This window comes from Musca vetustissima, unplaced genomic scaffold (genome assembly GCF_032173495.1).
Source record: "Musca vetustissima isolate MV318-11 ecotype Yass unplaced genomic scaffold, APGP_CSIRO_Mvet_v1 utg3975, whole genome shotgun sequence".
Lineage (NCBI taxonomy): Eukaryota > Metazoa > Arthropoda > Insecta > Diptera > Muscidae > Musca > Musca vetustissima.
The window spans coordinates 1-27243 of NW_026881515.1; the positions used below are offsets into that span (position 1 = coordinate 1).

The 27243-nt window shown below is 34.9% G+C and overlaps 1 protein-coding gene across 1 annotated transcript; it reads left to right on the forward strand.

The window, feature by feature from the left end:
* Positions 1-2788: 2788 nt before the first annotated feature.
* LOC133327420 (uncharacterized) lies at positions 2789-18355 on the forward strand (the record flags this gene model as incomplete). The annotated part of the gene is given in 10 exon segments (XM_061535975.1): positions 2789-2858; positions 10369-10372; positions 10558-10795; positions 11123-11300; positions 11364-11522; positions 12269-12534; positions 12588-12714; positions 12778-13338; positions 15032-15268; positions 18099-18355. Coding segments are annotated over 10 exon segments (2097 nt in total), but the record flags the coding sequence as incomplete, so codon positions are not given.
* Positions 18356-27243: the final 8888 nt, after the last annotated feature.

A 27243-nucleotide genomic window follows, 5' to 3' on the forward strand; every position in this document is an offset into this window, starting at 1 on the left:
GATTTTTTAAAATTTTTTGGAAAAGTAGCTTTCATAGGTGAGGATTTTTTAAAAGTAGCTTCCATAGGCGTGGATTTTTTAAAAGTAGCTTCCATAGGCGTCGATTTTTTAAAAGTAGCTTTCATAGGTGAAGATTTTTTTAAAAGTAGCTTCCATAGGCGTGGATTTTTTTAAAGTAGCTTCCATAGGCGTGGATTTTTTTAAAGTAGCTTCCATAGGCGTGGATTTTTTAAAAGTAGCTTTCATAGGTGAAGATTTTTTAAAAGTAGCTTCCATAGGAGTGGATTTTTTTAAAGTAGCTTCCATAGGCGTGGATTTTTTAAAAGTAGCTTTCATAGGTGAAGATTTTTTAAAAGTAGCTTCCATAGGAGTGGATTTTTTTAAAGTAGCATCCATAGGCGTGGATTTTTTAAAAGTAGCTTTCATAAGCGTGGATTTTTAAAGTAGCTTCCATAGGCGTGGATTTTTTAAAAGTAGCTTTCATAGGTGAAGATTTTTTAAAAGTAGCTTCCATAGGAGTGGATTTTTTTAAAGTAGCATCCATAGGCGTGGATTTTTTAAAAGTAGCTTCCATAGGCGTGGATTTTTTTAAAGTAGCTTCCATAGGCGTGGATTTTTTAAAAGTAGCTTCCATAGGCGAGGATTTTTGAAAAGTAGATTTTTAAATGTAGCTTCATTAACCTCACCCTTGTTATATACGTAATTTCCAAAAAATAATTTTTGAACATCTGTGTGTGCTTATGACATTTTTAAATCTCATTCGTCAATGTCGTCTAATCATGTTTATTAAAATCTCTGCCTCCAACCCCCGCAACCACTCACCACGACAACCTGGAGTTTATTAGCCATAAAATGTGTTAGCCCCAGTGTTTATGACCAATTCAAAAACATTTGCACCTCATTTTAAATTGCCTGGCACCACCACCACCACCATCGGCTTCACCGTTGCCATCACCAAACACTGCCACAACGCAATTGCCACTAAAAATAAATTCGAAAAATTTCAGCTCAATTATGTCTGGCATTGATGAAATTTCAGCCACACACACCAACACACTCTCTCACACACTCACACACATTTCTATGCCTATGTTGTAGCCATCCTGTTGTGATAATTAAATAAAATGTCCTGCTGTGTGCGCCGGGATGTCTAAAACGTAAAAATGCACCACAAAAACAGAGAATGGAGAATTTTCGAACTGAGCAAATGGCAATGTCAGCTAGGAGACGTTGGCGGTAGCAGCCTAGACCGCAAAATAATTTTTTTGTTTGGAAAAAAATTAAATTTTTGTGAAATATGATTTTGCTGGTTTTTCTAAGAGATTATTAAACAAATATTAAATTTTGTGAAATTATCAGTTTTTATTTAAAATTGAGGAAAAATCCAAGTCTATTGTAGGACCTTGAAACCAATATGTTTTTTTCAATTCATGCCTTTTTAGACTATTTGAAAAAAATGTTATAGAACAAGAAATATATTTAAAAAAAAAGAATATTTTTAAAAAATCTACCGCTGTTGGCACTTGAAAAAATTATATAAAAAATCCACGCCTATTGTAGGTTAATGAAAAAGTAGTTAAAAAATATATATATATAAAAAATCCACACCTAGTGTAGGTTGAAGAAAAAATATTTAAAAAAAAATCCAACGCTCCTGTAGGGCCTTGAAAAAAAATCATTAAAAAATCCATGCGTAGTGTAGGTCCTTAATTTTTTTAAAAACCCAGGGTCCTATCATAGAATTGAATTTAAAATAAATGTTTCAAGGCCCCACCATAGGCTTGGTGAAATTTGTTTTGTTTTCCAAAACAAAAAAAAAAAACTTTTAGGCCCAGTGTTGATAATAAATCTCCACAGGTAAGTTATCATCCATTCTCTTGGGGAGTTTTTGTTTTGTGAATGTATGTTAAGTATTTTCGTTGAACAGCATGGCTAGGAATTTTAATTTTCAACACCAGATTTTCTGAAAAAAATATATTAACCTTACCTTAGATGTTTACAAAGAAAGTCATTTTTGTACATCGTCACATTTTCTGCGGGTTTATAGTTTTTCTTTTTTTATTATTTTGGTCATGTTTTCAAAAAACGAAAACTTAAAATTCTGCAGACACACCAATAGCATTTTTTCTTGGAAGAAAAGAAATCATAAATCCTTCCATCCCTCGATGGGAGGTTCCTTAAATTCGCCTAACACTAAAACAAAAATCCAAATAAATTTTTTTAGCCTTCAAAACTGTAAAGAAAAATAACTCTGTAACCTTCAGTTTTTTTTTTCACGATTTACGAAGTAGATTTTTCTCACTACGCTAAGCTGTCAGCGATGTAACGCTTTGACGTTTTTCACGTAGTCATGTTTTCCACCCAAAAATTTTCTTTGGCTGTTCATTTTTCAGCACTTTTTTGCTGGTACTTTATATTCTATCTAAGTTCTCCCGAACGTAACAAAAAGTAACGAAAACAAAACATCAGATGAAAAAAAATAAAATATTTGACATTTCGTTGTGATTTTACATGTCGTGAATAATAATCGCTGGAAAATAGACGAAAAAAAAATCGAAAAAATCGAATTTGTTGTTTAAACAGGTATTCGGAAAATGATTGTTGTGAGAATTTTATTAAAAAGTGATGACATTTCAAAAAACAAAAAACCCAGTAATATTTCAGGGGGAAGGATATTAAATATTTGCACAAGTAATGTTTAATAACATTTGTTCAAGGTCATTGATTTTTTACAGTCATTCCTATTGTAGATCCTTATTTTGTTTAATCCACGCCTTTGGTATCTACTTACAAAAATATATTTAAAAAATCCACACCTTTGATAACTAATTGAAAAAAATATTTTAAACCATTGACGGGCCGACCCTACACAACTACCATGGAACTTTAACTTTCTGTGGATATTTATTCCTAGCCTGGGCAATATTTCGGGATATTTGCACCCTCTTGACCGATTGGAGGTCAACAGCACCTCTTCCTTACACTTCCATATATTCAAAATATTATTAATATTCAGTAGAGTTCTTCTAATTACTTGACAAGATTCCCTTCACCGTGAGTTATGTTGTGATGTTCGACTTTCAATTGTGGCCTATAGATCGACACGAAAAAAGAACAATTAAGTTTTTGGTACACTTTATCCCAAAATTATTATCTGATCATCACTGAAAATTGTAGGCATTGTCCTTGCAACAACTGCCAAAACCGCCCTCTAGTGTGGTAATGGGTTATTAAATACTATCTCAGTACCTATAAATATTTAAGTGTAACTCCCACATCTGCGTACATACGACCATATAATTGGTATCAATTTAAAGGTCAACCACTCCTCCTTAACTTCTCGGGTCTATATATACGCCATAGAATACACATTTTGTAATTTTTCACAGTCAGGGTCCATTTGACCCGGTATATATTTACCATTCTTTATCAAAACAGGCATGCTTATTCTTCGATTTTTCTCCAAGCTAAAATTCGCGATGATTGGACCATAATTGCGGCCTCTGGAGCCACCAGAAAAACCGACCAAAATTCAGTATTTGGTCCATTTCATCCCCTAAATATTAAAAACAATAGGGGTCTTTATGGGCCAGAACCCATCCTACATGCAAAATTTCGTGAAGATTGGTCCATAACTGTGTGGCCTGTATCGTGTTTACAAATTATGATGCACAGTCGGGCAGACGGACGGACATACATGTCTATATCGACTCAGCTAGTCGAGATATGACGATTGGTATACTTAGATAATATTTTGCGGCTTTACAAACTCTTGGGCCTGCACAAAGCTATAATACCCTGACAGCATAGTTGTGTAGGGTATAAAAATCCACGACTGTTAAAGGAGCTTGTAATTTTTTTTTAAATCCAATATTTGTTTTTTTTTATACCCTCCACCATAGTATGGAGGATATATTAATGTTGTCATTCCGTTTGTAACACATTGAAATACTACCAAGAACATATATTCGGATGTTTATTCCGATTGCCTTCACGGTGGGTTGTGTTGTGATGTTCGCCTATATTTGACTAGAAAACACACAAAAAATTAAGTTTTCGGTCCACTTCATCCCAAAATTTTAATCAGATCATCATCGAAAATTATAGGCATTGTCTTTGACCATATTTGGAACTTCATGGAAAATTTTAAAGGAATCATCGCTATGTTTCCGACCTCTAATGAGATAATGGGTTAAAAATAATTTCTGAATACGTAAGTATTCAGTTGTGTGTAACTCCCACGTCCGAGTACGTACGACAATGCAATTGGAGGCATTTTGAAGGTCAAACATTCCTCTTGGATACAATATCATGCTTCTAGAGCGACCAGAAAAACCGACAAAAATTAAATATTTGGTCCATATCATCCATTAAATATCAACCGATCTTTACAATAGGGGGCTTCATTGGCCAGAACCCATCCTACATGCAAAATTTCGTGAAGACTGGTCCATAACTGTGGCCTGTATCCTGTTTACAAATTATGATGGACAGACGGACGGACACACATGCCTAGGTCGACTCAGCTAGTCTAGATAAGACGATGGGTATACTTAATAGTGGGTCTTGGACCAATATTTCGCGGCGTTACAGACTCTTGGGGCTGCACAAAGCTATTATACCCTGACAACATAGTTGTGTAGGGTATAAAAATCCAATATTTCTTTTTTTTTCTAATTTATTTTTTTGCTGCTTTAATTGCAATTAAAAAAAATATGTATGTGAATGATGTTCCTAATAGCTCTCTTTTTAAAATACTCTTAAGCAAAAAACAATTCCAAGAATTTAATTTTCTTTCGTTTTGGTTTTTGCAAAATTTATCTCAAGTGTATCAAATCTGAATTTCTTAAATTTTTTCTTGAAAAAAAAAACATATTTCATTTTTGTTCTACTTATCTCTAACCTAAAAAATATATATTTATTGCATTTTCCTACAAAGCACACATACACACACACACACTCTCTCACACATATATAAATAAATTCATTTAAGTTTTTAATTTAATATTTTTGTTTATTTATTTATGATTTGCTTTCAATTTTCCACCCTCTCCATGTAGACCAACATCGACAACAACAGAAAACCCTGGCAATTGAAATTCAAATGAATTCTTAAAAAAAAAATCCCAACTAAAGATTTGTGTTGAGGTGTTGTTGTTGTTGCTGCTGGTGGTAGTGGCTACTGAATTAGAGGCAAATCTTGAATGCATGAATCACCATTTTCATTCAAGTGTCCAATGGGGGGTGTGGGTTTTGTTCGTTCGGTTTGCTGGCTTCCAACCATAAATCTCACAAAAGGTGAGGAGTCCTTGGGCACAATAAAAATATAATAATAGTAACAACAAAAACAACAACAAACATGAATTAGTTATTGTACAAATACAATTATGAAAAGGCTAGAGAAAATCGAGGAGAAGAAGATGAAGATGACTAGGAAGACCTACGAAGAAGACGATTAGAATAAAGAAGTAAAATTTTATTATAACTAAATTCAAACACACACTGGAGAATAAGAAATGAGCTAGGCAGGGGCTTAGAAGAATAGAGAGGTGGGGGTCTAAAATAGGAATCTGTACGGCTTGGTGCATAATTTGTTGGGAATGTCTCCGCCGTCGATCTATGTCCTAGACCTGCCTACGCCTGTACCAGTTTCCAAACAATTTATTTTTTCTTTAAAATTCTTGGTTTGCCTTCGAACTAAATTAAAGTTTTTATTTTATTTATAAGAAAGCAAAAATTACAAAGTTTTGTAAATAAATTCCTTTAAGGTCCTTTACAGTCACTTACCATTATCCTTGATTAAATTTTTAAACAAATTTCCAAAGAAAATTTGCTATTTTTTCTCAATAAAATTCCTTAGCTCGTTTTTTTTTCTTTTCATCGTTCAGCTTTCAATCAATATTATTTGTAACTCTATTCCGAAAAACGAATATTCCTAGGAAAAACAAACTTAAAAATTACCCTATCATCATACAATGTTTAAGGAAAAAGGTTGCCAAGGGAAGATTTAGCTGCTGATGATGTGCTACAAAAAAAAAAAAAAAAAGAGGATGAGGATGAGATCAAGAAAAAAAAAACTTCAACGAAGCAGATCTAAAGTTACAAAGTAGTTGTAATACAAGCAACAGCAGTAATAGTAAATCATGTAATATTGAAGTTTTATGTCTCAGGACAAAGGGTGAACAGAAAATGGGGTGATAGAAAAATATTTTTTTTATTACCTTAAGGTGACAAGAGGTGGATTTTTTTCTAAATATTTTTCAAAGGGTCAAACCTTTTTATTCGAGGTGTTATCTTTTCAAGGGTCTTCAAGAGGCGTGGATTTTTTAAAAATATTTTTTCAAGGGCCTTTCAGAGTTGTGGATTTTTTAAAAATATTTTTTTCAAGGGCCTTTCAGAGGCGTGGATTTTTTAAAAATATTTTTTCAAGGACCTTTCAGAGGCGTGGGTTTTTTAAAAATATTTTTTCAACGGCCTTTCAGAGGCGTGGATTTAAAAAAAACATTTTCAAGGGCCTTTCAGAGGCGTGGATTTTAAAAAAAATTTTCAAGGGCCTTTGAGTGGCGTGGATTTTTTAAAAATATTTTTTCAAGGGCCTTCCTGAGGTGTGGATCTTTTAAAAATATTTTTGGAGGGCCTTTGAAAGGCGTGGATTTTTTAAAAATATTTTTTCAAGGGCCTTTGAAAGGCGTGGATTTTTTAAAAAAATATTTTTTCAAGGGCCTTTCAGAGGCGTGGATTTTTTTTAAACTATTTCTTCAAGGGCCTTTAAGAGGCGTGGTTTTTTTATAATATTTTTTCAAGGGCCTTTCAGAGGCGTGGATTTTTTAAAAATATTTTTTCAAAAGCCTTTCAGAGGCGTGGATTTTTTTAAAATAATTTTTCAAGGGCCTTTCAGAGGCTTGGATTTAAAAAAAAAAATTCAAGAGCCTTTGAGTGGCGTGGATTTTTTAAAAATATTTTTTCAAGGGCCTTTCAGAGGCGTGGATTTTTTTAAAATATTTTTTCGAGGGCCTTCCTGAGGTGTGGATTTTTTAAAAATATTTTTTCAAGGGCCTTTCAGAGGCGTGGAGTTTTTAAAAGTAATTTTTCATGGGCCTTTCAGAGGCGTGGAGTTTTTAAAAATATTTTTTCAAGGGCCTTTCAAGAGGCGTGGATTTTTTAAAAATATATTTTCAATTGTCTTCAAGAGGCGTGGATTTTTTAAAATTTTTTTTTCAAGGGCCTTTTAGAGGCGTGGATTTTTATACCCTACACAACTATGTTGTCAGGGTATTATTGCTTTGTGCAGCCCCAAGAGTTTGTAACACCGTGAAATATTGGTCCTAGACCCACCTTTAAGTATACCGATCGTCATATCTCGACTAGCTGAGTCGATCTAGACATGTGTGTGTCCGTCCGTCTGTCCATTATAATTTGTAAACACGATACAGGCCACAGTTATGGACAAATCTTCACGAAATTTTGCATGTAGGATGGGTTCTGCCCAATGAAGACCCCTATTGTTTTTGTTAAAGATCGGTTAATATTAATATGAAATGGACCAAAAACTTTATTTTTGTCGGTTTTTCTGGTCGTTCCAGAGGCCGCAACTATGGCCCAAACATCGCGAATTTTTGCATGGAGAAGGGGATCGGACCAAAGAATAAGCATGCCTGTTTTGATCAAGATCGGTCAATACTTAGCGGGTCAAATGGACCCAGACTTTTGTGTAAAAAATTACCAAATTTGTATTCTATAGGGTATTGATTTACCCCTGAAAGACATATACCAGATAGGTTGATAGTATATCCAAACGGAGTGGTTGACCTTTAAATTGATACCAATTATATTGTCGTATGTTCTGGGATGTGGGAGTTACGCGTAAATATGTACAGGTGCTTACGTAATCAGATATTATTTAGTAATCTATTACCACACGGGAGAGCGGAAAGATAGCGCTGCTCGCTTTGAAATGATCCATGAGGTTCCATGTTTGGTAAAGGAAGACGCCTATAATTTTCGGTTATGATCAGATAATAATTTTGGGATGAAATTGATCGAAAACTTAATTTTTGTAGGGGTCTACCTATAGGCCACAATTATAAACCGAACATTACAGCACAACTCACGATTAAGGGGATTTTGACGAGTAATTAGAAGAACTGTACTGAATATAAGTAATATTCGTAAATTCTGTCAGTGTATGGAAGAGGTGCTGCATATCACGAAATATAGTCCAGGCTCGGAATAAACATCCGCAGAAAGTTATAGTAGTTGTGTAGGACATAGAACCGCTCACTGTTTTTTTTAACCTTTTTAATTTTTTTTTTTTTAAGGACGAAGGACCAAGGGACATTTCAAAGGCACGGATTTTAAAGGACGAAAGTAGTTGTGTAGGGTATCGTATGGTCGGCCCCGTTTGACTATACTGCTCCGGTCAATTGTTTTTTAATTTTTTTTAAATATTTTTTTAAAGGACGAAGGTCCAAGGGACATTTTAAAGGCATGGATTTTTTAAAAATATTTTTTTTAAAGGACGAAGGACCAAGGGACATTGCAAAGGCGTGGATTTTTTTAAAATATTTTTTTAAAGGACGAAGGACTAAGTGACATTTCAGAGGTGTGAATATTTTAAAAAATATTTTTTTTTAAAGGACGAAGGACCAATAGACATTTCAAAGGCGTGAATTTTTTAAATATATATATTTTTAAAGGACGAAGGACCAAGTGAAATTTCAATGGCGTGAATTTTTAAAAATATTTTTTTCAAGGACGAAGGACCAAGTGACATTTCAAAGGCGTGGATTGTTTAAAAATATTTTTAAAGGACGAAAGACCAAGGGGCATTTCGAAGGCGTGGATTTTTTGAAAATACTTTTTTAAAGGACGAAGGACCAAGGGACATTTCAAGAGCCTGAATTTTGTGAAAAATATTCTTAGGGACCTTTCGTAGGTGTGAATTTTTGAAAAATAATTTTTCGGAACTTTCATAGGCGTGACTTTTGTTTAAAAATATTTTTTTTTATTTTAAAATTATTTTTTCAAGTAGTTATCACATGTGTGAATTTTGGAAAATTATTTTTTAAAGTAGTTTCCAATGACGTGGATTTTTTTATTAAATATTTGTTTAAGAGTCTCTGCTGCAATATTTTAATGTTATTTCATAAAATATATCATCCCTTTTAAAGGACAAATCCGTTTATCCAAACATATGCACCGATACATATTGAACGTATGCCTTTGTGTGTGTGTGCACCTCTGCATATGTGCCTTCGAACAGTTCGACATGTGCAAGAAGTGTGTAGTCTCAAAATCTTATTGGTATGCAAGTAATCAAGTCTTAAGCTAATACTCCGCTGTTATGTAGAGATGATACTGATGCTGACACACACACATGCACATAGTTACAAACATACGTACACATTGATACACTTCATTAGGAAAATGTATGGAAATAAAATGGCATAGATAGCAACTGAAGCAACTCAACAACAACGACAAACAACTGCAACATGTAGACATGCATGCAAACATGTCTACTGCATGCATGCCTGCATGCATGAAGACGTCCAAGAAGTAGAAGCAGAAGAGAAAACATACATGCATTTATGTAGACATAAATACAGAAAAAAAACAATGTTACACACGCTGACATTTGTTCGTGTTCGTAGAAATGCATCAGCGAGAGCTGCCCCCCAAAGTATGCAATGCAATTTTAAATGCGTTGAGGAACATGATATTTTGAGGAAATCTGCCATAAGGATGTCAGTAGAATGTGCATGTTTTGGGTGTGTGAGAGAGAGAATGAGAGGTGTGTTGAATGCATGTAACGAAAGGAGGGTGTACCTCTTCTCCATGTTCCTTGTCGATTATAAAGTATTGAACTGACTAAAGAAGCTGTTGTAGTTCTTGGGGGAGGATAGGACGAGGATTTGAGTACTTTTCAACTCGTATCATATGCATTTCCGGTTTGATGAACATCTATTAAACCGGATTTCGGGGTGTCTCCCAAGAACAGAAAATCATCGTCATCATCATCATCGCCGGAGAATGTCTGCTGCATTCAGATACAACATATTGATTTTATGTTTTTCGACAAACCGGTAATGGTCTTTGCAGTTAAATGAAATTTATTACTGGTAAAGTTTTTTTTTCAGATGAAATGTTGATGTACTATTGGGCACGAAGTTTAAAAAAAAAAATTAAGTAGTTACTATAGGCGTGGATCTCTGAAAAATATTTTTTAAGGAATTTCCAACAGGGTGTATTTAAAAAAATATTTTTTTTTAAGGTCTTAACAAAGGCGTGGATTTTTTTAAAAAATATATTTTGAACGTCTAGGATCGAATTTTATTTTTGTTGTTTTTAGTACATACCTAATTATAGTTAGGTATGTCTAAAATATTGTCAATTATTTTTTTTTTTCTTTTCTTATTATTTTTTTTATGTCATTCTGTATTTTTTCAAAATAAACATTCATAAAAAATATGGAACCTGAAGAAAGTCAAAGGCACGATTAAACATTTTTTCCAATATTTTTAATTTTGATTACATTGATTTATTTTTTGTTTTTAGAACTCGTGATGTGGCCACCGAAACATCCTTCTCAGATGTTTTGGGATCAACTTCCACCTTCACCACTTTATCGGATGATAGTCGAGCAACCCTAACCGATATCCAAGCTAGTCGAAGACGTGATGTGCGCAATGTGGCCACTGAAACCGATTTCCCAACAGTTACGAGTTTGACAATTTCCATAACCACCACAGACATCGATGTGGATTATTCCAGTGATATTGTGGCCGAGGAGAGGGCTATGACTAGGAAGGGTATCTCTACCAAAAATTATTTTTTTAATTTTAAAAGTAAATTTATTTTTTTTAGATTCCTTGCTACATTATGCCGCCTCGGGATCCTCAAGCTCCAGTGATGATGATGATGGTCGACAGTCAAGGCCCCAATTTACCCTGAAGTCGAGTAAATCTCAGCATATGCGGAAAATATTTAATTCAAGTGATGATGAGGATGATGATGATGATGGTAGGAACCTAGGAAAATCCAATTTGGAGAAGGGAAATGTCTTCGTAAGATTCTCCCCTAGATTTCGTAGAAATCTGCTTAATTTCCGATATCGTCCCAGGTTTACATGGTCATACCTCCCGATGGAGGCTATGGCTGGTTCATCATGTTTATTTCTTTTTGTTGTCAAATCGTGGTGGATGGCATCATATTTGGTATTGGTGTGATATTGCCTCATATTGCGGAAGAGTTTCAAATCCCAGGTTCCAAAGTGGTATTGGTAGCCTCAATGCAAGTGGGTGAGTGGCAAAAGTCCTGAGAGGTTGGAGAGAGGGGAATAATTTTTTGAATTAATTTCTTAGGTTTCTATTTCCTATCGGGCACCATTTCAAGTGCCTTTATCAACAAATACGGGTTTCGTCCGGTAGCCCTGGCGGGGTGTCTTCTTTCCATTACGGTACTGACTGTGGCCACCTTTGCCACAAATCTGCCAATGATGATAATTTTTTATAGTATTTTGGGTGAGTTGGTTTTGTATAAGAGACCCATATGAATTCAAGGACTCAGACAAGTCGTGGATTTTTAAAACTATTTTTCGAGGACTCTGACAAGGACCTAAAATAGGCGAGGATTACAAAATTGTTTTTCAAGGACTCAGAAAAGGACCTACAATGGGCGTGGATTTGTAAAAATATTTTTCAAGGACTCTGACAAGGACCTAAAATAGGCGAGGATTTTAAAAAAATGTTTTTTTCAAAGACTCAGACAAGGTCCAACAATAGGCTTGAATTTTTAAAAATATTTTTACAAGGACTCCGACAAGAACCCACAATAGGCTTGGATTTTTAAAAATATTTTTTTCAAGGACTTAGACAAGGCGTGGATTTTTAAAAATATTTTTCAAGGACTCAGGCAAGGCGTGGGTTTTAAAAAATATTTTTCAAGGCCTCAGGCAAGGAGTGGGTTTAAAAAAATATTTTTCAAGGACTCAGGCAAGGCGTGGGTTTTAAAAATATTTTTCAAGGACTCAGGCAAGGCGTGGGTTTTAAAAAATATTTTTCAAGGACTCAGGCAAGGCGTGGGTTTAAAAAAATATTTTTCAAGGACTCAGGCAAGGCGTGGGTTTTAAAAATATTTTTCAAGGACTCAGGCAAGGCGTGGGTTTAAAAAAATATTTTTCAAGAACACTGACAAGCCATCATTTTTTAAAAATATTTTTTCAACGAATTTTTGTCTTTCTCTTCGCTTCTTTCATTCTTCGATTTAGGCGGTCCTGGCCTCAGCATGATCTGGGTCTCCTCCCAGCTAATTATCGGCTATTATTTTGAGAAATATAGACCAATTGCCAATGGCATATCCTGTTCGGGTGCCGGAGCTGGCATAATGATATTTGCCTATATGAATAATGTGCTGGTGGCACCACTGGGCTGGCGTAACCTCATGAGGTTACATATTGCATGTTTGTTGTTGGTTTTCCTAATGAGCTTGACATTTGTCGAGGTAGCACCCACCAGAATTGGAAGGGTTAAGGAGGTGAGGAACCCACCAACTTTTAATTTTGTGTATTAATTTATTTTACTCCTTAGATGTCCTGGGATGATACGGAAACCGATTCTCACGATTTTCTCACAGAGATGACCAAATACTCACGTTACTCTCTGAAAAGGCAAACAGATATCTATGAACTGGATGAGGATTTTGAGAATGTCCTGGGTAAGTACCTCAAGGCCCCAAATTGAAAATTGAAAAAAAAGATATTTACTTCCTCCCCTTTAGAAAAAGTCGAAGCTCCTTCTGCCCCATTGACGGAACAACAAACCTGCTGTCAAAAATGTTGCCCCTGCTTTCAAAATTATCTCGCCAGAATACGTGAAGCCCAGGCCCAAGCTGCCATCTCGAAGCACTACATCATTCGTCAAGATCCAATGGAAAAACAGGATCTTTTTTATATGGGACCAAGTGAACCGAGTCCTCATGGACGTCCCAGCCATGGGCCCCGCAAAACAGTAACATTTGGTGAGACAGATATGCGTACCATATCCTTGGATGATATTGATGAAAATATCAGTACGGAACGTGTGGTTCATCGATTGTCGACAATGGCAATACAACGGCAATTACAGGATCATCGGAAATCGTATAAGGAATTGAAGGAGATTAAAAAGTATCCACTATTGGAATTTCTGAAGCCAGCGAATTTACTGCATCCAAAATTGCGGAATGCTTTTCGTTTGCTGTTTGATTTTCGCCTCTTGGAAATGTTTGAATTTCGTATATTGCTCGCTTCGGCTTTCCTGTTTCCGATGGGTTTCAATATTCCGTTTGTTTATTCGACGGGTGAGTAGTCCGAGAAATTCGAGTTCTTTAAATATATTTGTTCAAGGATTTTTTGGCATGGATTTTTTTTTTAATATTTTTTCGTCGACCTACAATAGGTGTGGATTTTTATATCCGTCACCTGAATGCATGTTCGTCCGTCTGTCTATCCATGGTAAATTGTAAACAATGTACAGGTCGCATTTTTGATTCGAATTGGATGAAGTTTGGCACAGTTCATTTATTTGGCCCAAGGACGAACCCCATTTAAAATTTGGAAAAAATCGTTCAAGATTTAGATATAGCTCCCATATATATTTTCGTCAGATTTTAGATAAATAGTGCACCAAAGTCCCTATATATCCTTCGATTTACACGAAATTTGGCACAGCGTACTGAATTAAGTTTACAACGATGTGTGTTAAATTTCGTGGAAATCGGTTCAGATTTACATATGGCTCCCATATGTATTTTCGTCCGATTTATTGTAAATGGTGTACCAAAGTCCCTATATATCTTCTGATTTGCACGAAATTTCGCATAGCGTACAGAATAAGGTCTAGAATGATGTGTGTTAAGTTTCCTGAAATCGGTTCAGATTCAGATATATCTCCCATATATATTTTCGTGCGATTTTATGAAAATGGTTCACCAAAGTCCCTATATATATTTCGATTTGCACGAAATTTGGCACAGCGTACTGAATAAAGTTTAGAACGATGTTTGTTAAATTTCGTGAAAATCGGTTCATATTTAGATATGGCTCCCATATATATTTTCATCCGATTTTATGTAAATGGTGCACCAAAGTCCCTATAAATCCTTCAATTTGCACGAAATTTGGCACAGCATACTGAATAAAGTCTAGAACCATATGTATTAAATTTCGTGAAAATCGGTTCAGATTTAGATATGGCTCCCATATATATTTTCGTCCGATTTTATGTAAATGGTGCACCAAAGTCCCTATATATCCTTCGATTTGTACGAAAATTGGCACAGCGTACTGAAGAAAGTCTAGAACGACGTGTGTTAAATTTCGTGAAAATCGTTTCAGATTTAGATATATCTCCCATATATATTTTCATCCGATTTTAGATAAATAGTGCACCAAAGTCCCTATATATCCTTCGATTTGCACGAAATTCGGATTTATTCCCTTTTCCTTGCTACCCTTATTGGTTTTAAAAATACGTTTCCAATTTTTTAATTTATATTTATCACCATTAAATTTCGTAATGCTCGTATCTGCTCTTCGTCTTGTCCTCCTAAAGCCCCACTTAGCAATAATTACCTTGGCAGGGTTTCATTATCTCCTTAAGCCTTTAACCGGTCATTAATTACAAGACTATTATCCTTGCAATAACAAGTTAGCCTACTCGGAAAGTTGAATTCTTTTCTTAAAATCACTTGGCACTTAAACTCACTCACACACGCACACCTGTGCCCTCTTTTAGCACTTCAGCTAGAATGCAATGCTGGTTAACTCGCACACCCCTCCTGATTGTTAGGTCTTGTTTATGTGTTTCATTTGTTTACATTTTATATCATGCATTCTCTATGTGTCTGTCTATTATCATACATTCTCATTCTCACCCTCTCTTTTTGTCTTCTGTTTTTTTTTTCTGACCTGCTGCGGATGTTCACCTTGCTTGCATTTTCATTTGCAATTTTCATTCTCCGTGTTGGGAGGCCCATGCCTAACATCGAGCAGTGCGTGTCCAAATTGAGCCAAGTTTTGCAAAGCTAATTTCACCCTCCATTGGCTTCTCGAATTTCGCCTTTCGCATTGCATCTGGTTTCGTGGCATACAAATATCGTGACTATACGACGTACATTTGTGGCGGCGGCATGGTCTTTGGTGGAGTGGCCGTTTGTTGCAGTGCCTTCTATGGCCTCGATGTGGTGTGGTTTCAATTCGTGTACGCCATCTGTTATGGCATAGCCCCAGGTGAGTTTTTGGCAGAAGCAGCAAAAAAGAAAGAAAAAAAATGGAAAATGGATGAGAACAAAATATTATGAGTGGTTAATATGGCGATGCAAAAATGCATCCATTTTCCAACTCTGTCCACTTATGCACGCACCAATGTAAACATCAACAACAACAGCATCGACACAAACAAAGTATGAAATGAAAGAAAACAAACCTGCACACACACACACACAAACACATTACCATTTACAAACTTTATTTTGCATACATTTATCACTCAGCTCATCAGGCACGTTTTTATGACTCTCCATATAACACCAAGCAGAACAAGGGCGTTAGGGGAGAGAGAGGGAAACAAGAGATTATTAGCGGGGGTCCAACACTCGGCGCTCAAAGAAGAGAGGACGTGGTTTCAAGGTCTTAACAATGGCGTGGATTTTTTAATTAATTGAATTATCTTCTCTGTAAAATATATCTATCTTTGATCTAAGAGACATTTATGAGAGAGTCCCTTGTTCTCTTTTATTTGTAGTGGCTTCCTTCTCTCCCCTATTCTCTTCTAATTCTAATAATCCGTTATAAAATCCGTAATAATCCGCTATAAAATCCCTTTTACCCCCTCTGATATTCCCCAACACAAAACATATCATGACTGATATTCAAAACAAAGCATCAGCAACACCATCTCATCTCTAGTGATGCTGCTTCTTCTTCTTCTCCACCGCCTTGTTCTCTCAACTGCAGTAGTGGCCTCATCAATGATGTCGTTGTTGATGATGATGAGTCACAACAAACAACAACATTATGCTCATCATTGAATGAGAATGACCAGCAGGCAAACAGTATTAATTATGCTGCTTCATCTTGTCCGTTTCTGCTGCTGCTGCTGTTGTTGTTTGTGTTGTTGTCGTTGTTTTTGTGTACGTATATGGTTGCATTGTTGATGTTGGTTTGCTGGTTGTTTGTTTATTGGTATGTTGTTTGGTTCGGTTGATGATGACGACGACGACAATGATGCCAATGCAGCTTCGCCCGTCATTGCTCTATGATGTTGCCACAAATGTATGAGACTATGCAAACGAGAGTGCAATTTTAATTATATTCCTCTTTATGTTTATTTACGAAGCAACATAGGCGAGCATCATGTGAGAAGTAATGGGGAATGGAGAGAGAGGGAGAGAGTGAATGAGTGGTCATATCATTTTAGGTAGGTTCTCATATGCAGATGTTTTTCTGTTGGTATTTGTATTTGGTTACCATATACCGCTGACACGTTATCCTACATTGGTAATATTTTTTTTCCGGAGTGGACGGGACACAGGTGAAAGCAAAAGTGAAAAGCAAAGGGGAATAAGTCGCAAAGGCTGCATCAAACGTGGATTTTATACAAATATTTTTCAAAGCATAACCAGGGGCGAGCACATTAAAAAAAATTCTAACTGAACTTTTGCGAAACAACATTTTTCGAAGAACCTGAAAACCAAAAAGGGTGGATTATTAACGAATATTTTTCAAAGAACCTTAAGACCAATAAGCGTGGATTCTTTAAAAAATATTTTTCGAAGTACGTGGACTTTGAAAGAATATTTTTCAAAGCTCCTTAAGGCCAATAAGCGTGGATTTTTGTACAATATTTGTCCGATATAAGTTTGTCCATATATAAGTTTGTCCGATTTTATGTAAATGGTGCACGAAAGGCCGATTTAAGGTGCACGATTTAAGGTGCACCAATGTCCCTATATATCTTTCGATTTGCACAAAATTTGGTATATGGTACTGAATTCGGTCCAGAATGTTGTGTGTTAAGTTTCGAGGAAATCGGGTCAGATTTAGATATAATTCCCATATATATTTTCGTCCGATTTCTGGTAAATGGGGCACCAAGAGTTCTGAATTAGGTTCAGAATGATGTGTGCTAAGTTTCGAGGAAATCGTTTCAGATTTAGATATAGCTCCTACATATATTTTCGCCCGATTTAAGGTAAATGGGACACCAAAGTCCCTATATATCTTTCGAAATTTCGGGTCAGATTTATATGTAGCACTCATATATATATTTTCGTCCGAATTAAGGTAAATGAGGCTCCAAAGACGCTATATATTTGCGATTTACACGAAATTTGGAATCTAAAACGATGAGTGTTGAGATTCGTAAAAATCGGTTCAGATTTAGATATTGCTCCCATATATATTTTCGTCCAATTCAAGGTGAATGGTCCAACAAAGTCCCTTAATATCTTTCGGTTTACTGTTCCTTTTAACATGCGACGTCTGTTAGGATTCTTCTCTTGAATATACCCAAAGTGGTGAAGGGTATCATATAGTCGGCCCCGTCCGACTTTACTACTTTCCTTACTGGTTTTAAATATTTTTTAAGGCCTACAAATAGGCATGGATTTTTAAAAATGTTTTTTAGGGCTTTTAATTAAATGACTTTAACCCCTTTTGCTTTTTATCCTGAAAATAATGTTCTTGTTTGCAACAATTACAGCGAGATATTCAAACACCATTCACATTATCCTCTTCATACAGCAATCATACATTTGTTTATGTATGTATCTGAATGTGTGTGTGCCTTCACGTCCCTACAAAAACCCTCTATCACATTCGCAAAACATATGTTTACCATTTAATTTCATGGTTTTGGCCATTTCCTCTGGTTTGGTGGTAGAGATGGTGGTGGTGCTGGTCACCATCATTCATCATCAGCTGTAGCGGCAGCAGCTCAACATTACCTTCATTGACCCCAATTTCGGGGATTTTTCGATACTCTTGTAATTTTCATGTTTATTTTGTCTCTTCCCATTTTTCTTCTTCTACTATTCCTTCCTTCGTGTTCCCCTCTTAGCCTTCTATTCCACGCTGCGTGCCATTATCTATGTCCGTTCATTGGGCCTGGATAAATTAACGAATGCCTTCGGTCTGACAGCCCTGGCCATGGGTATGGGCGTTTTTATTGGCACAACCGCCGGTGGTATCTTGAACGATCTGACCGGTGATTATACGGCTTCATTTGCATTTGCGGGTATTTGCATTATTGTCGCGGGTGCTTTGAAATTGTTATTGCCCCAACTGATGTCGGTGGGGGTCAATGCGAAAAAGTGAAAGGCTGAACGGATGAATGGACGGATGAGCAAACGAACAAGCCACAATGTCGTTTGCTGCTTATCTCTTTCGATGTGCAAAGTGTTTGGGAAAATTGGCTGCGAAAGGTTGCTTGGAGATTTGGTTGGAGGGAATTGAAATGGAAATTTGTGTGTGTGAATGGTAAATGTAGATAAAATGTGACGTTGTTGCAAATATTTGAATGTCGAAATATTGAAAATAAAATAAAAAATATTTATTTTAAAATCATGGAAGAGGAAATCTACTTGCATGAATTTTTTTAAATATGTTTTTCAAGTAGATATTTAAAAAATATTTTTCAAGTAACCTAATTTGGAGGGAATTTTTTAAAATATTTTTTTTTTTGAATATTTTAGAATTTTTTATGTATATTTTGTAATATATATGTATATATATAAATATTTTTTAAGGGCGTCATTAAAGGCGTGGAATTTTTAAAAATATTTTTTTGAGGACTACAAACAGCCGTGGATTAAAAAAATTACAAGAAGAAGTCCATCCACATACATCCCATTTATGATCTAATTACATTGACTACGGCAACTCTACAATTAATATTCTCTTCAGTTCTTCAGTTGTTGTGCATGTTTCTTTGAGGCCGGGTGCGCGTCGTTAGTTTGTCGGGAGTTTCGCGAGTTGTGTTTTCTCTAATTTCTGTAATAATTCAATGCAACCATCATCTGTAAATATTTTATAATTATTTTCAAACAATTCAGTGAATCCACCAAATGTTTTTAAAACGGTTAATTTCATCTTGATTTATATTTGTGCGTAGTTTTTATTTATATTTGCAAGTTGCCCATTCGTTTGTGTTTCTTCTTTGTTCGTTTATTCTTTGTGTTATTTTGCCTCCATGCCATTATCATTGGGGCTATGTGTTTTGTTGTTGCTACCATTGTTTACGTTTTTCGTGTCCTCCTCGGTCGGTCGTCTAAACAATCGTTGTCGTTGCAGTCGACGCCACCGCCATCGTCGTTTGATCTCCATTGCTCTCGTGAACTTTGAAGAGTAAACAAATGACAAATGAGCCGTTCTTCAAGGTAAGAATTGCATGTTGTTGTTTTTGTTTTCTAATATTACTACTCACTACACCAGGCACGGGCAGAGCGTAAAAAATTCTGTTCTCATGCACTTGTCTTTGTGTGTGTGTCAATGGTTTTTCAATTGGTTCAGTTGAATGTGTGTGAGAGAATAGTGATATTTACTCTCGCGAGAGTGCACGCGTGCGGTGGTTCACCCGACTGTGCACTACACTGTATGGTTGGCAGAGATGGGAAATTAGATTTTATGATTGTGATAGAGTAATGGGGAAAAAGAAGAATTTGCAGTTACAATATTTGTGTGGTTTGGTATTTTAAAAATATTTTTCAAGTTGCTCAAAACAGCCGCGTTAAATATTTTTTTCTTTAGGCAATGATTTTTCAAACTATTTTTAAGTAGCCTAAATAAGCGTGGATTTTTTAAAAATATGTTTCCAAGTAGTTGCGCTTGTCGTGTATTTTTTTGAAGTAGCTTCTCAAGTCGTGCATTTTTATACCCTTCACCACATGCATGCATATGTTTGTAACAAGCAAAAGGAAACGAGATAGACACATGGTTCCTTTTGAGAATATGCATAAAATTACTTTCTAAGTCGATGTATGCGTGTCCGTCCGTCCGTCTGTCTGTCCATGTTAAAGTGTAAACAATGTACAGTCGCATTTTTGATTCGAATTACATGAAATTTGGCCCAACTCAATTATTTGGTCCAAAATCGGTTCAGATTTAGATATAGCTCCCATATATACTTTCGTCCGATTTCATGTAAATGGTGCACCAAAGTCCCTATATAATGCACGATTTGTACGAAATTTGGAATAGCATACTGAAGTAAAACTGAAGTGATGTGTGCTAAGATTCGTGAAAGTCGGTTCAGATTTAGATATAGCTCCCATATATATTTTCGCCCGATTTTAGGTAAATAGTGCACCAAAGTTCTTTTATATTCTTCGATATAGACGAAAATTGGCATAGTGTACTGAAGTATGTCTGGAGTGATGTGTGCTAAGTTTCGTGAAAATCGGTCCAGATTTAGATATAGCTCCCATATATATTTTCGCCCGATTTTAGGTAAATAGTGCACCAAAGTTCATTTATATTCTTCGATATACACGAAAATTGGCATAGTGTACTGAAGTAAGTCTGGAGTGATGTGTGCTAAGTTTCCTGAAAATCGGTTCGGATTTAGATACAGCTCCCATATATATTTTCCCTTTATGTTCTTCGATTTTCACGAAATTTGGCATAGCGTACTGACTTGAATCTAGAATGATGTGTGCTAAGTTTCGCGAAAATAGGATTTAGATATAGCTCCCATATATATTTTCGTCCGATTTTATATAAATGGTTCACCAAAGAGCCAAATATCTCTCTATATGCACGAAATTTTGCATAGCGTACTGAATTGAATCAATAATGATGTGTGCTAAGTTTCGTGAAAAACGGTTCAGATTTAGATATAGCTCCCATATATATTCCGATTTAAGGTAAATGGTGCACCAAAGTCCTTAAATATCTTTCGATATACACGAAATTTGGTTTAGATTTAGATATATCTCCCATATATATTTTCGTCCGCTTTTATGATAATGTAAGTAAATGGTGCACTAAAGACCTAAAGTTTGTCTGATTGGCACGTACTAACGTACTAAAGATAATATAAATTAATCTCTGGCAAATTTCTTTGAAATCGGTCAGATTTAAATATAGTATAGCTTCCATATATAATTCATGTTGATTTGTGCAGCCCCAAGAGTTTGTAATGTCGCGAAATATTGGTCCTAGACCCACCTTTAGGCATACCGATCGTCATACCTCGACTAGCTGAGTCGATCTAGACATGTGTGTCCGTCCGTCCGTCTATCCATTGTAATTTGTAAACACTATACAGGCCACAGTTATAGACCAATCTTCACGAAATTTTGCATGTAGGATGGGTTCTTGTCAATGAAGACCCCTATTGTTTGTGGTAAAGTTTGGTTAATATGAGGGGATGAAACTTTATTTTTGTCTGATTTTCTGGTCGCTCCACAGGCCGCAATTATAGGCCGAACATCGTGAAATTTTACAAGGAGAATGGGATTGAGCCAAAAAATGTGCATGCCTGTTTTGATATTGAGATTTAGCGGGTCAATTGGACCTTGGCTTTTGTGTGAAAAATTACAAAAATTGTATTCTATGGTGTCGGAAATATAGCGTTGATCGCTTTGAACTTTTCCATGAGGACCCAGGTATGATCAAGGACGACACCTATAATTTTCGGTGATCAGATAACAATATTGAGATAAAGTGGAACGATAACTAATTTTTTTTTGTTTTTTATACCCTACACAACTATGTTGTTGGGGCTGCTTTGTGCAGCCCCAAGAGTTTGCAACGCCGCGAAATATTGGTCCTAGACCCAGCTTTAAGTATACCGATCGTCATATCTCGAATCGATCTAGGCATGTGTGTCCGTCCGTCCGTTCGTCTGTCGATTATAATTCGTAAACAAACTACAGGCCACAGTTTTGGACCAATCCTCACGAAATTTTGCATGTAGGATGGGTTCTGGCCAATGAAGACCCCTATTGTTTTTGGGTTCTGGCCAATGAAGATCCCTGTTGTTTTTGGTAAAGATCTTTAAATTTTATTTTTGTCTGATTTTCTGGTCGCTCCACAGGCCGCAATTATGGCCCAAACATCGGGAATTTTTGCATGGAGGAGGGGATCGGGCCAAAGAAGAAGCATGACGGTTTTGATAAAGATCAGTCAATATTTACCGGGTCAAATGGACGCTGACTTTTGTGTGAAAATTTGTATTCTATAGCATATATAGTGTATCCAGTATATCCAAGAGGAGTGGTAGACCTTTAAATTGATACCAATTACATTTCAGATATTATTTAGCAAACCATTACCACACTAAAGGGCGAAAATATAGCGCTGATCGCTTTGAAATTTTCCATGTGGATATATGTATGGTCAAGGACGATGCCTATAATTTTCGGTGATGATCAGATAATAATTTTTGGATGAAGGGGACAGAAAACTTAATTTTTTGCATTTTTTCGAGTCGATCTATAGGTCACAATTGAAAGCCGAACATCACAACACAACCCACGGTGAAGGAAATCTGGAAAAGTAATTAGAAGAGCTGTACTGAATATTAGTTATATTTGTTGACCTCTAGTCGATTAAGGGGGTGCAAATGTTGCGAAATATTGCCGAAGCTCAGAATATAGAAGCAAGGTAGTATTATTTAAGTGGAAGTTGTGTAGGGTATCATATGGTCGGCCCCGTCCGACTATACTGCTCCGCTCAATGGTTTAAAAATAGTTTTTCTTGTTGCTTCTCAAGGTGTGAATTTTTAAGAATATTTTTTCATGTAGCTGTTTTGAAGGTCCAACTATAGGTGTGTTTTTGTACCCTACACAACTATGTTGTCAGGGTATTATAGCTTTGTGCAGCCCCAAAAGTTTGTAACGCCGCGAAATATTGGTCCTAGACCCACCTTTAGGCATACCGATCGTCATACCTCGACTAGCTGAGTCGATCTGGACATGTGTGTTCGTCCGTCTGTCCATTATAATTTGTAAACACAATACAGGCCACAGTTATGGACCAATCTTCACGATATTTTGCATGTCGAATGGGTTCTGGCCAATAAATACCCCTGTTGCTTTTGATAAAGATCGGTTAATATTTAAGGGATGAAATGGACTAAAAACTTTATTTTTGTCTGATTTTCTGGTCGCTCTGGCCGCAATTATGGATCGAACATCGTGAAATTTTACATGGAGTAAGGGATCGGGCCAAGGAAAAAGCATGCCTGTTTTGATAAAGATAAGATAGACTTTAACTTTTGTGTGAAAAATTGCAAAATATGTATTCTGTAGCGCATAAATTGACCCCTGAAGGACATTGACCCGAGAAGTTGATAGTATATTCTAGAGGAGTTGTTGGTATGTACTCATATGTGGGTGTTACACTTAAATATTTAGAGGTGCTTATGTATTCAGATATTATTTAGTAAACCATTACCACACTAGAGGGCGAAAATATAGCGCTGATTACGTCGGGAGTTAACGTAAACAGGCGGGGCAATATTCCCCTTTTCAAGAATTTTGATAATTTTCGAATTATTATTTCTTGAAATCCTTGCATTTTAATAATATAGTGTCTTTGCCAATATTACTGACAAAATATCGAGGAATATTTTGGTATGCAACTTTAACCCTCAACCGTTTCACTAAAGGGGTCTTTTCGGCCCCCTTTTCCAGGAGTGATTGAAAACTCGTTCAAAACGGGGTTAAAGTTGCTCTGTATATTCTACAGAAATGTCCGCCATAAAGTTTTACTATAAGACTCAGAATAGACTAAAACTCAAAAATCAGCCTAAACGTCAAAAATCTTAAAAAACAAAAACTCATTTTAGGGTTAAATCGTGCTTATTACTTGGGTTTACCCATTTTACCCACAAGATGTCGTTTTAGAAGGATGGTATAAGGGACAAAAATATTCTCCATCATTAGCATAAGTCACTGAACAAGAGAAATCTGTATATATAATGTATATACCGAATATATAGTCATACATTTTGAACCAAAAATTCAAAATGTTCTTGTATTTTTTTTCGAAGCCATTTCCCAGTATTTTTTCGACTAAGTGCATTAAGGGAACCCCACCCATTCTCTATTTTAATTTTTCAAGATTTTCAATGGGCTGGTAAATCAATACCAATGCTTGTTAAGGTTTGTAACTCTGCACATATATATTTGAAGATTTAAAAGAGAAGAAAAATAATTTACAACAAAATTTTGTTATTGTTTTGTTGTTGTATTTTGTAATTAAAGAAAAGTCCTTATTTTTGATGGCGGGCATGATAACTACTCACTGGAACATCGGAATCCGAAAATTTCAACGGTGTTAGAAAGAGTACATGGCTCTCGTATGAATAGGATTATTGACTTCGCTATAAAATTAACAAAATGGCGGACCTTTGAAAAAATATTTTTGGAAAATCGCCGATTTTTGACCAAAAACCAAGTTAAAAAATAAAGAAGATCTTCACCAATTGGCTTTATCCTAGTTCATACGATTTGAAATCGATTGGGTTATTAGTTTTTGAGTTATCGTGCCCGCCATTCGCAATAGAGAAAAACGCGTTTAAATTTTGAGAAGCCCTTTAGCCGTCACTTGATGCTGACACAATAAATCGGCTATATCTTCAAGAGATCTTGAGATTTTCACTTGAAATTTTGTAGAGACATTCTTGAATTAGTGTAGAATCGAATTAAATCAAAAAAATGTTTGACCCCGAGAATGGGGGGGGGGGTCCCCTTAAAGTAACATGAAACTTTATTTTAGGTATATAATGTCAAAGAATAAAATATTCTACGTCAAAATCCACTTCAAGTCTCAGAACAAACTATATATTTATATTCAATAGGTTTTAAGAAATTTACATTATAAAATTAACTCAAGTCTGCAAAAAAATTATTGTTATTATATATATTGCTCCGCTCACAGCTTTAAAAATAGTTTTTCTTGTTGCTTCTAAAGGTGTGAATTACAAAAACAAAAATATTTTTTTCTTGTTGCTTCCCAAGGTGTGAATTTAAAAATTAAATAACTTTTTTGAAGGTCCAACTATAGGTATGTTCTTTTTGGAAATATTCTTTCATGCAGCTTCCCATTGCGTATATTTTTTTAAAAATATTTTTTCTAACTTACCTTTTGTAGTTGTATCATGTTTCCTTTAAATAAAACAATTTATTTTTTTGGTATTTTTTGGATTTTTATTCTAAAGTTTTTTATTGATTTTTTCCTTTTCTTTATATATAATTCATATATCATATAATTTACTTGTTGTTTTTTATTTTATACAAAAAATTATTTCCTTTCATTTTTATTTATTTTATAATTACATAAATTATATTGTTTTTTTTACTGTTGACGACTTAATAAATAATATTTTTGTAATTATTATTTTTTTATATATAATAATGCCAATGACTATATATATATAATTATTTGGGGGGATTTTTTTTTTATTGAAGTTAACTTATTGTTATTTAATTTTTGTAACTTCGTTTAGTCATAATTATTTTTAATTTTATCATTTTGTTGTTTTTTATTCTGTATATTGTTTTTTTAGTCTAGAAGAAGGGCATTAGTTTTCCATTAGCAGAATTATTTTATTTTACTTTTGTTATTTTTTTTTATTTTTTTTTTATTGTTTTTGGAAAATATTGTTAAGATTTCTATATAGCATTGTTTTGTATTTACTTTCAATGTTGACTGATTGTTGTTGTTGTTGTTTGGGGACTTGATTTGCTTTCATTTCTATTTTTTAGACATTTTGATTTCTTTTCATATCGATTTTTTGTTATTTTTTATTTATAAGGTACAATATCTACAAGTTTGGTTTTGCTTTTTTTGTCTTTGAGAATTTTTAAACATTACTATTGCCAATGGTCTTGATTTTTATATTCTGGTGATTTTTATTTATTTTTTTGTTTAATCTTCCTTAACATTTTTTTCAAGTATTTAAGTTAAATTAAAAGAAATTACTATTTATATAAATATTGAATAACTTTTTTGTTTCATTGGAGTTGTATTTCTTTTTTTTTCTTCTTAGGGGGAAAATTTATTGTATTTTTTTATTTTTTTTTTCTTATTTCTTATAACATATAATTATATATTTTTGTTGCTTAAAATTACGTTTTACCTTGTTTGATTTCAAAGAGAGAGTCTGGGCGGTAATGTTGAAGACAAGACGAGTATGAAAATATTTACTGAAAGCCTTTACGAGGGATAATGGAAATAGGTCCTTTGAAGTCTTTCACACCCAGGGGACCATTTTCGAGGGCTGTTCAAAAAATATTCCAAATTCAAATTCATGAATATTTATTCCTTTTTTATAGACAAAATTAGAATCATCCAGAGAAGGGTGTTTCCAGTCCCACAATATATAATATATAATAGGTCTTTTATAGCTCGTACGATTAAAACAGTGTCCTCTATGTGTCCTCTTTAAGAATTGCATACAGAAGATCACCTCAAGGCCATCGGAACACAGTCTCGGGATTTAGCTCCACCATGGTAGTTGTGTAGGGTATCGTATTTTTTGAATTCAGAATAAATTCTATGGTTATTGAATATTTCGAAAACCTTTTTTTCAGAGGCTCTGGAATTTATCGGAATTTTTACATATATTTTCAAAATCATCTTCAATATATTACCGCCCAGCTCTCTTCTTCTTTGGGGGAGCTTGTTTTTTTTGGTTTTGGTTTTTAAATTTTCCTTTGAAACTTTATTAGCATGGTTTGTTTTTGGTTTTTGTACCTCTAAAGAACTTTACAAGTGTGTGTATGTGTGTGTCGGATTTCAAGGTTATTGTTTGAATTTGAAGTGTAAAAAAAATACAATGGGGAACTTTACAGAAAAATAAAAAATATGGTTTACTAAAAAGAGTTTCAAATATTTTTATTGCAAATAAAAGTAAACCAAATTGAAATTAAGATAACCCCCCCCCCATTCTCGATTTTAATTTTTCAAGATTTTCAATGGGCTGGTAAATCAATACCAATGCTTGTTAAGGTTTGTAACTTTGCACATATATAATTGAAAATTTAAAAGAGAAGAAAAATAATTTACAAAAATTTTTTGTTATTGTTTTGTTGTTGTTTTTTGTAATTAAAGAAAAGTCCTTATTTTTGATGGCGGGCATGATAACTCCTCACTGGAACATCGGAATCCGAAAATTCCAAAATTCCAAAATTAGAAAATTAGAAAGAGTACATGTCTGGCTCTCGTATGAACTAGGATTATTGACTTCGCTCTAA